This window comes from Ranitomeya variabilis, chromosome 2, assembly GCF_051348905.1.
Source record: "Ranitomeya variabilis isolate aRanVar5 chromosome 2, aRanVar5.hap1, whole genome shotgun sequence".
In the NCBI taxonomy this organism is placed as follows: Eukaryota; Metazoa; Chordata; class Amphibia; order Anura; family Dendrobatidae; genus Ranitomeya; species Ranitomeya variabilis.
In genome coordinates, this window is record NC_135233.1 from 879,177,425 (window position 1) to 879,195,375 (window position 17,951).

At 50.9% G+C, this 17,951-nt stretch overlaps 1 protein-coding gene across 1 annotated transcript in view; it reads right to left on the bottom strand.

Moving 5' to 3' along the window:
- Nucleotides 1-17,951, bottom strand: part of ATP13A4 (ATPase 13A4) — a 181,574-nt gene that overhangs the window by 42,253 nt on the left and 121,370 nt on the right. The window contains exon 17 of the mRNA XM_077290335.1: nucleotides 5,713-5,830. Coding sequence (XP_077146450.1) covers nucleotides 5,713-5,830 — 118 coding nt within the window. The remainder of the gene's footprint in view (nucleotides 1-5,712; nucleotides 5,831-17,951) is intronic.

The following is a 17,951-nucleotide window of genomic DNA, read 5'->3' on the forward strand; positions in this document are numbered from 1 at the left end:
GTGATACCTGATCAGATGAACTCCTTCAGTGCCATCGGACGCACCATAGCTCCCCATAGTGGCGGAGCCACAGTACTGCAACGACCAGGACTCTGGGGCGCTGCACTCCCCCCTGGTTAAACACAGTACTCCGGGACTGGGAAGAAAACAACAATACAAGTTTAGCAAAAAGACATACAATTTTGTTGAGTGCAAATAACAATACGTATACTTGAACAAGCTTCCCTTTATGGGAGGTGAGGACACTTGAACGTTACAAAACATGGTTAAACATTATAAATTACAGGCTATAAATAACTCCTGTTACCCAACCGGGTATTCTACTAAGTGCAAAAATTGCTGAATAATACTTTAACATTGCCCTTAAGGACATACACTCTGTATCCACCAAAGGCCTTCCTATAATCACATTATAAGGTAAGTTAACTTTTTCATTCTCCTTCTTTGAGTCTGCAGGACCGCCTGTCCTATCGGCACCAGACCTACTGCCTCTCCTTTCTGTTACAGGACCGTCCCGTTCAGCCAGGACCTACTGCCTTTTCAACTGCTATACATGGTATAGAACATAACATACTTTCTGTTTAAGAGCACTGAGCCATCTACGTATAGCTCCTAGGAGGACTCACTACCTAACCCCTACGGGTTCACTTTCTGTCCTCTGTAACACATTACTAACTCTTTCTTTACATCAACTGACTTACTATGGAGGACTCAGGGTTTACCTTCTATCCCCATTTCTTATCAACATTATTAACTATTTCCTTATATCATCAACCTTCATTAATACTTTCTTACTTCCGACTATGCAGGACACTCTGTCTACCCCTACGGGCCTACTGCATCTTTCTTCTAGCTCTCACACTTTCTTCTAAGGAACATTATCAACATTTCTTTTCAGTTAACCAGTGGAATACATATATCTTTTTCATGTCAACATTATCATTTCTTTCTTTCATCAAACATCATTGCTATCTATCAGTCTTAAAGCAATACCACTTCTTTAAGTGCAACACGTGAACATCCCCTTTAAGAGGGGACCAAGTCTTTATGAGGTAGCACTTCTTCTCTAGCTACCAGTCTTTACTCAGCAAAGGTTCCAGTGTGGTATCTTCACAAAGAGTCTTTAAGTAAAACCAGTAGGAAGCGCCTTTAATAAGGTGCTAACTATATACAAAAAGTTCGCATCATGCACTGTTCATGATTACAGCAGTTCTCTTCAACTAAAAACTTGTGCAAAAACTTTAGAAAAACAACCAAAAACAAACAATAGGGATCCCGGGTCAACAAAGGGATCCCTTTAAAAGTTAACCCTAGACGGTTCAGCAGCAAAACAGGAACAAACAGTTAAACGAAGAACTATATACATTATCATGGTTTCGAGGTTTATTCTTGTTCTGGCGGTCTTGGTCCCTGACCTCTGACCGCTGCGGCATCTGCGCCGGTAGCAGGTCCCGCAGGGGCCATCAGACCACCCGGTGTCTGAATCTGAAGGCTGACCTTGCTTGCGAGTCCAGTAGCCGCTACTACGCGTACGGTGGTGATGGTCACAAGATCCGGCAAATCTGGATCTGTCATGATCGGGGCAGCAGGTGACGCCCCCTCAGGCTCACATCGCCGGACATCCCGAGCACACCATCCTTGTGCGCTCCTATGACGGGTTTACGTCACCTGGTCCCCCCTTCGTAGTGGATCGCCATTCCGGTCGCAGCAGGGAGTTTTCACGTTATAACTTGTAACAAAGACGTCAGTGGGTAGCCCCGCCTCCTGTATGGAACCCCATCCCCTCTTCGGGTGGAAGGCCAACACAGTCCCCCGCTTTACCACGCCTTTCCTGCCCTGCACAGACTTTCTGCGTTGCGTATCGGGTTGTTCAACCTCGTCTCGATTCTTCCAGTGGTGGATTAGACATTGCTTATATTGCTCCCAAGTGAGCACGGCAAGGGTGAGGCCGTCCTCCCGGGCTCCATCCGGCCCGGTCCAGGGGGTGTTCCACCGGAGGACCACCCCATCTGGGCCCACATCTATGGGTTCTCCCATCTGGGTTGGTAGCGGAGGCACTAGCTTCCCCATCGTGTTAGAGGTGAGGATCACCCGCTCCACCGAGAAGAAACGATTATTGCTGGGGTGAGGAGCGCTCACAGGAGCGGGATCGGTCGGGGGAACCGGACCGGTCAGGGGAGCAGAATCGGCCGGGGAAGTAGGGGCGCTTTCCATACCTGCGCCTGATGTGATTCCACCGGTGTCGATCCGTTCCGCTGACAAGGACACTGGAATCGGCTGCAGCCCGGACCGCAGCTCCTCCGAGATGGTCTCCTGTGGTGGCCCCGCCCTCCATGGCTCCGTGGTCGGGATTGGTGGACTCAGCTCCGCTATCTGTTCCAGGGGCTTCGGATCCTCCGGCTGCAGGGGACACGGGTCCGCCTCCGGTGAACGAGGGCAAACCGGGACTGCTCCTTCCCCGTTCCGGCACTCGCTGTTCTTCGTCATGGTCCGCTGATCGGTGGCAATGCATGCATCGGACTCCGCCATTTCTCCGGGGCCGAGCTTCTCCATCTCCTGCTTCCCGCCGTTGCAAATCAGGGGGTCGTCCTCTGCTTGAGGGCAGGTCCTCACCTTGCAGCCAGAAGCGCAGGGGGCGGTAGCCATTTCTCGCGCCACTCTGGTGGGCTCCTCCCATGGCACGCCCTCCTTCTTCTCCGGCGTAGCAATGGCGGCGGCTTTTGGCGGGAACTTCTCTCAGCAAAGAGCAACACACAGTCTCTCAACAAAGCACAATAAATCACAGTTCCAAGGCACACATGACCTGATTCTTCAGGCTTAAGTAGATCCTGTTCGTGACGCCAAGTTCTGGAGCGCCCCCACACCGCCGCAGGGCCGAGGGGTACCCGGAGCCGGGCCTCTGAGTCTCTGCTCTGGGGTTGTCATGGTGGCTAGACCCGGTCCGTGGCCCTGTCTGTCAGTGGGGGACGTCCGGTGAAATAAGAGGTGTTGTAACGGTGCAGTTGTGGGGTGCAGGTCGCGGTAAATAATGAGGACACCTGGTTGCAGTCTCTTTACCTCTTTACTGAAGATCTCTGAGTCCTCAGTCCAGAATACGGTTCACCAGGCTGCGCAAGTCCGGCCGGTCCAATGGCACTTCCAGAGTTCTCTTCACAGGAGGAAATCTGTGCCTTCCCCCTAGCGCTATGTGTTGTAGTCCTTCCCTGCTGTGCTTACGGAAAGTACCCCACAACTGTTGTGTCTGTTTCTGATGTTCCCTCACAACTCGATTAGATGATGTTCTGCTAATCTTCCGTCCCTCCCTGAGGTTCGGGTAGGAACGGCACCCGTTTGACGGGTAGGCCTGGAGTTCTTCCGGGACCCTAGAGACGCCCCTCTCCCGCAATTGCCTCCCAAGACTTCATAGGTGATTTGAGTTAGACAGCCCACCTGAGACTGACTGCCCTGCCGCTGTTTGGAGTATTGCTTGAAGCTGAATGTTATTCTACTCCCTCGGCGTTCCGGCCACCGGTAGTGCGCCTCAGTAGGATGTTGCTTCGGTCTTACAGCACGACTCCTACTGGTATTTCTCATTTTGCGTGATCCCGTTTCTCACTCAGCACAATCTATCTCTCTTCTAATCCTTTCTTGGGTACCGCCGCTACCCGGAGCAGGCACGGTCCCGTTACGTTCGTTCTCGTTGCCAAGCCTCTGTCAGGATCCCACCCCTGACAGAGACCCTACTGTATCTTCCCCTACAACACCCTCTGCCACAAGGTGTTGCCTGGTTCCAACCCAGTCAGCTTTCTGATCTAACTTCCTGCCTGACCCCCAGTTTACCCACTATGGTGGGGAGTGGCCTAATGAATAGCACCCTTAGCTCCCCCCGGAGGCCCGGCTGTGAAATGTATTGGTGTCTGTGATACCTGATCAGATGAACTCCTTCAGTGCCATCGGACGCACCATAGCTCCCCATAGTGGCGGAGCCACAGTACTGCAACGACCAGGACTCTGGGGCGCTGCACTTGCATGCTCAGTTCAGCCATCAGCTATCCTTTCCATTCTCCCCACACATAAGCACACTCAGCCTGGTTGAGTGTGCACGTGGCTTATCTCCCCTGGGAACAAAAGGATTGGGTGCAAATTTCAGAAGGAATGAGGCAACAAGTATTTATCTGACTGGGGAGTCTTGAGGCGCTGTACACATTAGGAGGTCGGATAGTCACTCTGAAATTAGGTTCAGCTGGCCTAAGTCTAATGTGTACGGCCATGAGAGTTTTGCTCCTTTTCTTTACTGAAGGAATATTGAAAACCGAAAAGGTTTTCCACTTTTATGCAAATAAAACCTTAACAGGGCTATTCCCATCTTCATACAGGGGTTTTGCTGGATAGTGCTTGTAAAAGCAAGAACTTTTTGCAATTTACTGCTTATTCAAATTTGCAGTTATTCTTGAAATATTAACACTTTTACAACTTGTCTAGGACAGGGGTGGGGAACCTCAGGCCCAGGGCCATTTACGGCCCTCGATGACCTTTTATCAGGCCCCTGAGAAGATTCTCAGAGACCGCATTCTTGGGCAGGGAGGTGTTTTTGTGTGTGTGTGGTGTGAGGTGTGATTGCCACAAGCTCATTAATTTCTTCTTGCTCTGTTAGCACACACACACGAAGGTTCACTACTGAACACTGAAAGGCATGCAATGAAAGATTACGTCCTGAAACCAGTGCCAGAGTCAGGATGTACTTTGTGGGCGGAGTTTGTACGGCCCCGAAGGATAATACAAATATCCAAATGGCCCTTGGCAGGAAAAAGATTCCCCACCCCTGGTCTGGGAGACTGATCACTGCTGCTGTATAGATTGAATCTGGCTGAGATTAGGAGATAACATTGTGCTCTAGCAATTCGGCCAGCATTAAATCAGCGCTTACAAGCTCAATAGAAAAGAGCTTGTAAGCATTGTGCATGTTTAGCCACCACTGCTTGACAGCTGTGTTGGTCATCACCTATGCAATGATCTGTATACAAAAGAAAAATGTTAATATCTCAAGAATGGCAAAAAAAATTAATAAACATTAAATTGCAAAAGTTCTTGTGTTTACAAGCACTATCCAACAATACCCATATATGAAGATGGGAATAACCCTTTAATTACCATTTTTCCTTGGATTCTGGATATATTCATATGTAGCAGCTTTGTTGAAGACATTTCTGCAATGTTCCCATATACAAAAATGGAGCTTGCAGAAATCCATGTTTTTGCACCAAACAACAAATTTCAGGCAAATAGAACAGGATTGATAAAAAAGAAATTCCTTCACTGCACAGAAGTAGTTTCTCACCTAGTGTTAGCTGATTGTATCGGTCTGGATAACTGGACATTTCAAAGCCTTTAGGCTATCAGCATCAGAATATAGGATCTTTCATGTATGAAAAGCAAGAAGATAAACGCAGCACTCACCGGCACTGCGGTCAAAGTGTTCTCTTTATTGCGACATGTGAGGATAAATCTTCACGGCACGGGGGAGTCTGACAGGTAAGGAGTGTGCAGGACGGGACAACAGCCGTTTCGCGCTAAACAGTAGCGCTTCTACGGGTCCATCCATTTTTTTTCTTTTTGTTTTTTTCTTTTTGTTTTAGAATATAGGATCTGTTACGTCTCGGCTTAGATCAGAATTCAGGAACACAAACTATATAAATGTTTTATTTGTGACATGATTAATAAAAATGATCTTACCGCTTTAAAGCTTTGATGTTTCGCTTTTCCCTTCTTTCTAATGTTTTGTATGCCAGTCCAATAACGCGGAATCCTTGCTTAGTGTAAAGCTCCAGCTCCTCAGAGAAGTTGAAAGGAACTATTTGTTAAAAAAAAAAATGAATGAATAAAATAATGTTAACAAAAATGTTTTAAAAAATCACTATTTTGCACCTCAAAGAATAGCAGACTTTTACCAAATATCAGATATGAGTAGCTTAAACAAGTTCATCTACAAAGTGGTCACAAAGAGTAGTCCTTGACTGTTCACAGTACAGGTCCCCACCTACCCCCCAATATTCTAGTGTGCAATAACATGAAGGCACACATTTGGGGAAACTAATCTTTACAAGCAAGAATTAGAAAATTGTAAAACAATTGAGCAGTCACTTTCTAATTTATTCCTTCCCCATTCGTGTAGAAACATTTAAATAATTTTATATGCCAATTATAGGATCATTCTCACGCTCTTTGATTTAACAAATTAGTTTGCCATTTATTTCTTAGTAAGGCCGGAGTCACACTGCACGTATGAAAAATCGGTCCGAGTCTCCCTGCCAAGAGTCGCACGAGTGTAATACAATTAACTTGAAGGATTAACTTGATTGCTAAACGGCATAGCGAGAAAAAAAATCAAAACGCCAGAATTACGTTTTTTTGGTCGCCAAGACATTGCATTAAAATGCAATAACGAGCGATCAAAAGAACGTATCTGCACCAAAATGGTGTTAAAAATGTCAGCTCGGCACTCAAAAAATAAGCCCTCACTCAACCGGAGATCATGAAAAATGGAGACGCTACGGTTATCGGAAAATGGCGCCATTTTTGTTTTTTTTAACAAAGCTTGGAATTTTTTTCACCACTTAGATAAAAAAGAACCTAGAAATGTTTGGTGTCTATGAACTCGTAATGACCTGGAGAATCATAACGGCAGGTCTGTTTTTAGCATTTAATGAACCTAGTAAAAAAGCCAAACAAAAAAAAAGTGTGGGATTGCAGTGTTTTTGCAATTTCAACACACTTGGAATTTTTTTCCCGTTTTCTAGTTCATGAAATAGTAAAACGGTGTCTTTCAAAAGTGCAACTCATCCCGCAAAAAACAAGCCCTCACATGGCCATTTTGACCAAAAATTAAAAAAAATTATGGCTCTGGGAAGAAGGGGAGCAAAAAATGAAAATGCAAAAACGAAAAAAGGCTCAGGTCATGAAGGGGTTAATAGCCAGTAAAGGCTAATTATACAGTTGTGAGCGGATATTAATAGCCTGGGAAGCTCCATGGGCATTACCCCCTTCCCAGGCTATAGACATCTGCCCCCAGCCATCAGCTTTCTCTCTGCTGGTTACGAAAACTGCACGGGAGCCCACTCCATTTTCTTCCGAAAAATAATCTTTTATACATGTCTAGTAATTTGCACACACACTGTACTAATTGTATTTGTCAGTGACATCTATATATCTACCTATTCTATTTGTATTTACTGTATGTAATCCATCTCTTCTAACCTGTCGGCTCCTGCAGTGAATTTACAGAACACGGCAGACGAATTACCGGCTTTTCTTCTATGTATCTATGTCAAATAAATACATATACAGTATACGTGTGTGTCACTGACATCTATATATCTATGTATTCTATGTGTATATATCTATTCTATCTACTCTATTCTAACCTGTCAGTGTGATTTTACTGTATGCGGCACATGAATTGCCAGCTTTTCAAAGGACACTGGTGCATAAAAATCAGACAGCACTTGCATGGTCCGAGTGCTGTGCGATTTTTTTCTCGCACCCATAGGCTTGCATTGGCGAGTCTTGGCCGAGTCTCGGTGACAACTGAATCATGCTGAGATTTTACACACACGCTGAATACGCCCGAGAAAATAAACGGTGATGTGAGCTGCCCCATAGATTAACACTGGTCCGAGATCTATGTAATGTTTTCTCGCATAGCACTCGTCCGTATTCTACGGTAGTGTGACGCAGGCCCAAAAAAAAGTCCTCTCCGTTCTCAAGAATGGAGTGACTTTTAGTTTTATTGCTTATGGCTTTTACCCAAGTTGCCGGTCACCGCTGTAGTCTAGCGGCTTTGTCCGAATATGTGCAGTGTTTACAAGTCCTTTCTAACAGAATTTGTAAGAAAGGCATTGAATATGGCTGAGTTTCCGAGAGCTCCCAATTCTGTCCAGCTCCAGTGCCCCTGTGCTCCTCCAATGCAGCAGAGGCAAAGTTGCCTCATGTAGCACACAGTTTGGTCCCACGTCTCTGCAGCACCCCAGAGTCCTGGTTGTTGCAGTGCTGTGGCTCCGCCACTACGGGGAGCTATGGTGCGTCTGATTGCACTAGGGAGTTTCTCTGATCAGGTACACTCACACCACACTTCACACTCCGGCCACCAGGGGGGGTGGTCCTATCTAGTAGGCCACTCCTCACAACTCTGGTAAAACTGGGGGTTGGACAGGAAGACAGAGAGAAGTAGCTGGGAAGAGCTAGTGAGAGGATCTGTCAGGGATGGGATCCTGGCAGACTCCTCAGAGCAGAACTAACCAGTGTACAACGGGAATACAGAAAAGGAGAAATACCAGAAGGGGTCTTGCTGTTAGACCGAGGCAACATCCTTCTGAGGCGCAAACAGTCGGTGGCCGGAACGCCGAGCAAGTAAGAGACTTTAAGTACATTGCAAACCACGGCAGGGCAGCTAACTACAGGTTGGCTGTCTCACTTAACACCTAAGCAGACAACGGAGGCAGCTGTGGGAGAGGGGCGACTCTAGGGTCCCGGAAGAACTCCAGGCCTACCCCGTCATACGGGTGCGTCCTACCATATCACCTGGAGGACGAAGAAGGAACAGTAGAGACAGAAAGAAACAGTTGTGAGGACTATCCCGGGAGCTCAGCAGGGAAGAACTACAACACACAGCGCTAGAAGGTAGATACTGATTCCCACCTGTAAAGAGAGCTCCTGATGTGTCGTTGGACCGGCCGGTCTCTGAAAACCCAGTTAACAGCGCTCTGGACTGAGGTCTCCCACATCTTCAGTAAAGAGGTAAAGAGACTGCAACCTGGTGTCCTCGTTATTTACCGCGACCTGCACCCCACAACTGCACCGCTATACCACCGTTAACAGCACCTACTTCACCGGACGTCCCCCCCCACTGACGGACAGGGCCACGGACCGGGTCTAGCCACCGTGACAACCCCAGGACTGAGACCTAGAGGCCCGGCTCCGGGTACCCCTCGGCCCTGCGGCGGTGTGGGGGCGCTCCAACTTGGCGTCACGAACAGGATCTACTTAAGCCTGAAGAATCAGGTCATGTGTGCCTAGAGACTGTGATTTACTGTACTTTATTGAGAGAACTGTGTGCTACTGCTTGCCGCGGAAAGTTACCGCCAAAATTCGCCATTGCCGCGCGCGGAGGGAGGAGCCTTAGCTACGTGGGCGGAATCGGCCAAAAGAAGCGCGGAACGGAAAGCGCGGTGAGACGCCAATCCCGGAAGAGGAACTCCGACCTCCAGCAGGTTAGTGGGAGGAAGGGACGGCCATGTCCGAGTCGGGAGGAGAGGAAGTGGCGGTCGCAGCCGCGGACGCAGGGGCAGCTCCGGTCCCCGCAGCGGGCGAAGCCGCGGCCCTAATACCGCCACTGGCTGCCGCAGAGCCCGCTGCCCCATCAGCCAGTCGGACACCGCCGCTAACGCAAAAGCCATAATGCCCTTCTCCATGCCCTACCTGCCCGGAGCGACCTGGCTCCCACGATACTCTGGGGAGGCGCATACATTCACTGACTTTAAAGAAGGGCTCTGCAGCCTACTCGAGTTCTATCCCCTAACCGAGCCTCAGAAGGTCCATATGATAACCGGTCAACTCTTTGGGGCGGCTCTGAGAGAAGTGAAATCCTGGCCCGCTGAGGATAAAGGAACTGCACAACAGATTTTCGCCAAGCTTAAAGCCACCTTTGATACTCGCACTGCCACAGAGATTAAACTGACTTTCTATGGATGCAAACAGAGGTCGCAGGATAGCTTACGGGACTATGCCCTTAATCTCCAGGAAGCGATGCGGGCCATTAAGCAGAGTGACCCCGGCAGCATGCAGGATGAGGATAAAACCCTGAAGGAGCGGTTCATCGAGGGGCTCCTGTGCAGTCACCAACGGGGCCAATTGCACTTCCTGGCCATGCAAAATCCAGACTTGACTTTTGCGCAGTTTAAAGATAAAGCTATCCAGGCATTGCAGGAGCGGCAGCCCAGCCGCGCAGTGCCACCCAGGCGCCCCGCTCTCACCTACCACCAGGAGGTGGCATCGGATACCCCAGTTGCCGCGGAGGCCGACGCCCAGAGCTTTGAGGACGACTCCCCTGCAGGACTCCGTCTCCAGATGCAAGAGCTAACCAAGAGCGTTGCTGCCCTGGCCCGGACGGTGCAGTCCCTACAGGAGGCCCCCAAAGAGAAGATCCAGTTGGCTTCCAGCCCGGAGGATGTCCCTTGGATGCGACGGAGGAGGACTCCGCCGACCAGGAGCCGGCCCGACGATCGCTTCCACCAGGATGGACGACCCATCTGCCGCCGCTGTCATCAGGTGGGCCATCTTGCAAGGTACTGTCCTTTAAACGAGCAACCCCTGGGGCAAAGGGCCAACCCCCAGGAGTAGGACGGTCAGGCCCGCAGCATTGGAGAACCAAGTATATTGGAGGACGACCAGTCCTCCCTGTAGTGATTGATGGAATCCCCTTGAATGCTTTGCTGGACACCGGTTCTCAGGTGACGACTATACCTTACGTGCTCTACAAACGGTATTGGGAGGACGCCGATATTACTCGTGGCCCTGACGATGATTTCACCATAATCGCCAGTAATGGTCAGCCGTTGCCACAAGTGGGGTATAAAGAGGTCACCATCAAAGTGGGGCGGGTGGAATTGAAAGCCCAAGGGATTGTGATTGTAGATATTGATCGTCGAGAATGTAATCCCATGATGACTCTTGGTACTAATGTTATAGAAAATTGTCTTGCAGAAGTGATTGTTTTGTTGCAACAGGTGGCAGAAAACGCTGGCCACAGTGAGCAACGTGCCCTGCAGAAGGAAATCAGAGCTCTGATGCAGAGACAGCAGGTAGAGCTGACTGGTGGTGAGATTGGTCGTGTCACTGTAAGTGATTCAAACCCCATCGCGATACCTCCCAAGAGTGAAATGTTAATATGGTGTCGAGCAGCCATAGGCCTCAGGGGTAAGGACTACCAGGCCTTGGTGGAACCTGTATATTCAGACAATAGGCCTACTGTTCTGACAGCCCGGGGGGTGGTTGACGTCCGACAGGGGAGAGTGCCCGTACGTGTTCTCAATTGTGGGGAGGAAGAGGTCCACCTAACCAAGTATACCACGCTCGCCAAATTGTTCACTGTCAATAATAGTGTAATACAGACACCTGAACCCTTGGTCCCGTCAAACGTGGCGGAGAACAAAGGTTCTGCAGAGCACTCGAAAGACTGGTGTCGGGAACTGCATGTGGGCACTGACTCTACCTCGTCTCATCAAATACAGGGGGCTTACAGGGTGGTACACGAGTACGAGCAGGTATTCAGCAAACACCCCTCAGATTTTGGGCAGGTGAAAGGGATCCAACATCACATCCCCACGGGAGATCATCGACCCATAAAAGAGAGATATCGCCCTGTACCCCCAGCTCATTACCAGTGTGCCAAGGACATGTTGCGGGAAATGAAGGAGGCTGGGGTGGTGAGAGACAGCTGTAGCCCCTGGGCAGCTCCGTTAGTCCTCGTTAAAAAGAAAGATGGTACAATGAGGATGTGTGTTGATTACAGGCAGTTGAATCGCATTACACATAAGGACGCATACCCACTGCCCAGGATAGAGGAATCTCTGGCTGCTTTAAAATCTGCTAACTACTTCTCTACCTTAGATCTCACCAGTGGGTACTGGCAGGTTCCTGTAGCAGAGGCGGACAAGGAGAAGACGGCCTTCACGACACCAATGGGTCTCTGCGAGTTCAACTACATGCCCTTCGGACTGTGCAATGCTCCAGGAACGTTCCAGAGGATGATGGAGTGCTGCCTAGGACACATGAACTTTGAAACTGTGCTGCTGTATTTGGATGATGTCATTGTCTTCTCTAAGACCTACGAAGACCATCTGAAGCACCTGGCCGAGGTGTTCGAAGCCCTGTCCAAATTCGGCTTAAAGGTGAAACCGTCCAAGTGTCATCTGCTCAAACCTAAAGTGCAGTACCTGGGCCATGTGGTGAGCGCTGAAGGAGTGGCCCCAGACCCCGACAAGGTCACAGTGATCAAGGACTGGCCAAAGCCTAGTGACCTCCACGAAGTCCGGCAGTTCCTCGGGTTGGTAGGTTACTATCGGAGATTCATTAAGGATTTCACCAAGAAGGCCGCACCCTTGCAAAATCTGCTGGTGGGCCAACCAAAGAAGACCAAGGGGAGGAAAACCCCCTTTGATTGGAACGAAGAGCTGGAGGAATCCTTCACCTGTTTGAAGTCGGCACGGACGGGAGAAGAGATACTGGCTTACCCCGAATACGATCAACCGTTTGTGCTGTACACAGATGCCAGTAATGTGGGATTAGGAGCCGTGCTGTCCCAGGTTCAGAACGGCAAAGAAAGGGTGATCGCTTACGCCAGCAGGAAACTCCGTCCCACGGAAAGGAACCCTGACAACTATAGTTCCTTTAAGCTGGAATTCCTGGCCCTCGTCTGGGCAGTGACAGAGAGGTTTAAGCACTACCTGGCCTCCGCGAAATTCACCGTCTTCACGGACAACAATCCGCTAACGCATCTGGGTACTGCCAAACTCGGGGCTTTGGAACAGCGGTGGATGGCCCGGCTGTCCAACTATGATTTCACCATCAAATATCGGGCAGGACACCAGAATGCCAATGCCGATGCTCTGTCCCGAATGCCCAATCTACCAGAAGTGGGAGAAGACCCGGAGGCACTTGAAGAGGTGGAGCTGCCTGCCTTCCATCGCCCCAAAGCCACTCAGAACTCTCACCATGTGAAGAACAGGCACAAGAACCAACCGGATGCCACGCTGAATCCCCTGCCCCACCACGGATGGGCAGAAACCCAGGATAGTGACCCCGCGGTCCGTCAGGTGAAGGAACTCTTGACGCAGGTTGGGTTGCACCCTGGCCCAGATGATCCACAAGAAACTCAACAGCTGTGGAAGGGGAGAAGCAAACTGTTTATCCATGATGGCAAGTTGTGCAGGAGGAGCATCGACCCACGTACTCATGAATTGGTGTGGCAGATAGTGGTGCCAAGGCGAGATGCACCCATGGTTCTGGGAGCCTACCATGATGGAGCCGGACACTTCGGATGGAGGAAGCTGGAGAAGCTGCTCCGAGGGAGGTTCTATTGGATTGGCATGAAGAGAACCATTGAGAAGTGGTGTCGAGAGTGTGGTCCGTGTAGTCTGCGAAGGAAGGACCGTGACAGTCAACGGGCTCCCCTGCGGCCTATCATCACCAAACGGCCGCTCGAACTGGTCGCGCTGGATCATGTGAAGCTGACGCCTAGCCGGTCGGGCTATATCTACGCCCTTACCATCGTGGACCACTACTCCAGGTTTTTGGTGGTTGTGCCTGTCAAGGATCTAACAGCTAGGACTGCCGCCAGGGCCTTCCAGCAGCACTTTTGTAGACCCCATGGCTACCCAGAGAAAGTACTGACCGATCAGGGGCCTGCATTCGAAGCGGAAGTGTTCCAAGAATTCTGCCAGCTGTACGGGTGTAAGAAGATCAGAACTACACCGTACCACCCCCAAACCAACGGGATGTGCGAGAAGATGAACCAGGTAGTAATCGATTTATTGAAGACCTTGCCTGTGGAGGAACGGAACCTGTGGCCGACAAAGTTGCCTGACTTGGTGGATATGTACAACCACATCCCAGTAAGTTCCACCAACTGTACTCCAGCGTACCTGATGCGAGGAAGGTCTAGTCGGTTACCCGTTGATCTGGACATGGGGGTCCTAGTACCCGAAGATACCTCGCCGGAGGCAGATTGGGATACAGAAAGGCAGCGAAGATACCGCGAAGTACAGGAGTGTGTGGAGAGAAGTCTCGCCCAGGCTAGGCAGAAACAAGAAAGGGACTACAATCAACACGCTCCTGCGATTCCCCTGTCACCTGGTGAGCAAGTGCTTAAACGAAAGAGGAGATTACACAAGCTTGATGACCAATGGGAAGCGGAACCGTATACCATCTTGCCATCCGACTTCGACAACACTAAGGTCTGTCTCATCAGCAAGGACAGAGGGGAGACCTCGACAGCGGTATCCAGGGATCACCTTAAGGTCTGCCCCGATAAGTTGAAAGAGAGGGGCACGGCCCCAGAAATCTCCCCGCCGGTGGAAAAGGAGAAGATGTTCCATACTGTCCTTGGTGATTTTCCCCAGTCCTGGACTCAGATAAATCAGGCCATCGCGGTACCTGTTCTAACGTTTCCACAGCCGGACCCACCAGAAACAATGATGGTACCAGATCATCCGGTCCCGCAACCTCAACAAGCCTTGCCTGAAGAAGCCATGCCAACCGTTGAACCGGCAAATCCTCCCTCTGCCATCAGTGAGCCTGCCGTACCCACTGTTGATAGCAGCAGCTCTGAGAGCCCCAACCTGCCAGTGCTACCCAGACTCACTAGAAGTGTAGTTAGAAAACAGCGCACTACACCAGCGGTAGCAAGCATAGCGGGCCCTGTTAGACCAATAGCAACCCCTGCGCTGCGAAGGTCCACACGCAGCACTCAAAATCAAACTCCCCTCCGCTACAAAACTTGGAGGTATTGATAGGGCTGCTATGTAATTGAAAATGTTTGTATGCATATCCTTTTGTTACAGGTTTTTAAATGGACACTAGAGTAATGGACGGTGAATTGCTCAAAAACTTCCACAAGGGGGGCCCCTTTGTTTACCCGGGGTCCCCGCTGTTTCAACCACTGAACTGAGAGTCATAAACTGTGCATGACCAAACTTTCGCAACGTTCAAGAATCCTCACCTCCCGTAAAGGGAAGCTCTGTTATGTTCAATTGTTATGCTATTTCAAAAATTTGTGTGTTTTCTGTTAACATGTATTATTGTTCTTGTTTTCCCAGTCCCGGAGTACTGGATTTAACCGGGGGGGAGTGCAGCACCCCAGAGTCCTGGTTGTTGCAGTGCTGTGGCTCCGCCACTACGGGGAGCTATGGTGCGTCTGATTGCACTAGGGAGTTTCTCTGATCAGGTACACTCACACCACACTTCACACTCCGGCCACCAGGGGGGGTGGTCCTATCTAGTAGGCCACTCCTCACAACTCTGGTAAAACTGGGGGTTGGACAGGAAGACAGAGAGAAGTAGCTGGGAAGAGCTAGTGAGAGGATCTGTCAGGGATGGGATCCTGGCAGACTCCTCAGAGCAGAACTAACCAGTGTACAACGGGAATACAGAAAAGGAGAAATACCAGAAGGGGTCTTGCTGTTAGACCGAGGCAACATCCTTCTGAGGCGCAAACAGTCGGTGGCCGGAACGCCGAGCAAGTAAGAGACTTTAAGTACATTGCAAACCACGGCAGGGCAGCTAACTACAGGTTGGCTGTCTCACTTAACACCTAAGCAGACAACGGAGGCAGCTGTGGGAGAGGGGCGACTCTAGGGTCCCGGAAGAACTCCAGGCCTACCCCGTCATACGGGTGCGTCCTACCATATCACCTGGAGGACGAAGAAGGAACAGTAGAGACAGAAAGAAACAGTTGTGAGGACTATCCCGGGAGCTCAGCAGGGAAGAACTACAACACACAGCGCTAGAAGGTAGATACTGATTCCCACCTGTAAAGAGAGCTCCTGATGTGTCGTTGGACCGGCCGGTCTCTGAAAACCCAGTTAACAGCGCTCTGGACTGAGGTCTCCCACATCTTCAGTAAAGAGGTAAAGAGACTGCAACCTGGTGTCCTCGTTATTTACCGCGACCTGCACCCCACAACTGCACCGCTATACCACCGTTAACAGCACCTACTTCACCGGACGTCCCCCCCCACTGACGGACAGGGCCACGGACCGGGTCTAGCCACCATGACAACCCCAGGACTGAGACCTAGAGGCCCGGCTCCGGGTACCCCTCGGCCCTGCGGCGGTGTGGGGGCGCTCCAACTTGGCGTCACGAACAGGATCTACTTAAGCCTGAAGAATCAGGTCATGTGTGCCTAGAGACTGTGATTTACTGTACTTTATTGAGAGAACTGTGTGCTACTGCTTGCCGCGGAAAGTTACCGCCAAAATTCGCCATTGCCGCGCGCGGAGGGAGGAGCCTTAGCTACGTGGGCGGAATCGGCCAAAAGAAGCGCGGAACGGAAAGCGCGGTGAGACGCCAATCCCGGAAGAGGAACTCCGACCTCCAGCAGGTTAGTGGGAGGAAGGGACGGCCATGTCCGAGTCGGGAGGAGAGGAAGTGGCGGTCGCAGCCGCGGACGCAGGGGCAGCTCCGGTCCCCGCAGCGGGCGAAGCCGCGGCCCTAATACCGCCACTGGCTGCCGCAGAGCCCGCTGCCCCATCAGCCAGTCGGACACCGCCGCTAACGCAAAAGCCATAATGCCCTTCTCCATGCCCTACCTGCCCGGAGCGACCTGGCTCCCACGATACTCTGGGGAGGCGCATACATTCACTGACTTTAAAGAAGGGCTCTGCAGCCTACTCGAGTTCTATCCCCTAACCGAGCCTCAGAAGGTCCATATGATAACCGGTCAACTCTTTGGGGCGGCTCTGAGAGAAGTGAAATCCTGGCCCGCTGAGGATAAAGGAACTGCACAACAGATTTTCGCCAAGCTTAAAGCCACCTTTGATACTCGCACTGCCACAGAGATTAAACTGACTTTCTATGGATGCAAACAGAGGTCGCAGGATAGCTTACGGGACTATGCCCTTAATCTCCAGGAAGCGATGCGGGCCATTAAGCAGAGTGACCCCGGCAGCATGCAGGATGAGGATAAAACCCTGAAGGAGCGGTTCATCGAGGGGCTCCTGTGCAGTCACCAACGGGGCCAATTGCACTTCCTGGCCATGCAAAATCCAGACTTGACTTTTGCGCAGTTTAAAGATAAAGCTATCCAGGCATTGCAGGAGCGGCAGCCCAGCCGCGCAGTGCCACCCAGGCGCCCCGCTCTCACCTACCACCAGGAGGTGGCATCGGATACCCCAGTTGCCGCGGAGGCCGACGCCCAGAGCTTTGAGGACGACTCCCCTGCAGGACTCCGTCTCCAGATGCAAGAGCTAACCAAGAGCGTTGCTGCCCTGGCCCGGACGGTGCAGTCCCTACAGGAGGCCCCCAAAGAGAAGATCCAGTTGGCTTCCAGCCCGGAGGATGTCCCTTGGATGCGACGGAGGAGGACTCCGCCGACCAGGAGCCGGCCCGACGATCGCTTCCACCAGGATGGACGACCCATCTGCCGCCGCTGTCATCAGGTGGGCCATCTTGCAAGGTACTGTCCTTTAAACGAGCAACCCCTGGGGCAAAGGGCCAACCCCCAGGAGTAGGACGGTCAGGCCCGCAGCATTGGAGAACCAAGTATATTGGAGGACGACCAGTCCTCCCTGTAGTGATTGATGGAATCCCCTTGAATGCTTTGCTGGACACCGGTTCTCAGGTGACGACTATACCTTACGTGCTCTACAAACGGTATTGGGAGGACGCCGATATTACTCGTGGCCCTGACGATGATTTCACCATAATCGCCAGTAATGGTCAGCCGTTGCCACAAGTGGGGTATAAAGAGGTCACCATCAAAGTGGGGCGGGTGGAATTGAAAGCCCAAGGGATTGTGATTGTAGATATTGATCGTCGAGAATGTAATCCCATGATGACTCTTGGTACTAATGTTATAGAAAATTGTCTTGCAGAAGTGATTGTTTTGTTGCAACAGGTGGCAGAAAACGCTGGCCACAGTGAGCAACGTGCCCTGCAGAAGGAAATCAGAGCTCTGATGCAGAGACAGCAGGTAGAGCTGACTGGTGGTGAGATTGGTCGTGTCACTGTAAGTGATTCAAACCCCATCGCGATACCTCCCAAGAGTGAAATGTTAATATGGTGTCGAGCAGCCATAGGCCTCAGGGGTAAGGACTACCAGGCCTTGGTGGAACCTGTATATTCAGACAATAGGCCTACTGTTCTGACAGCCCGGGGGGTGGTTGACGTCCGACAGGGGAGAGTGCCCGTACGTGTTCTCA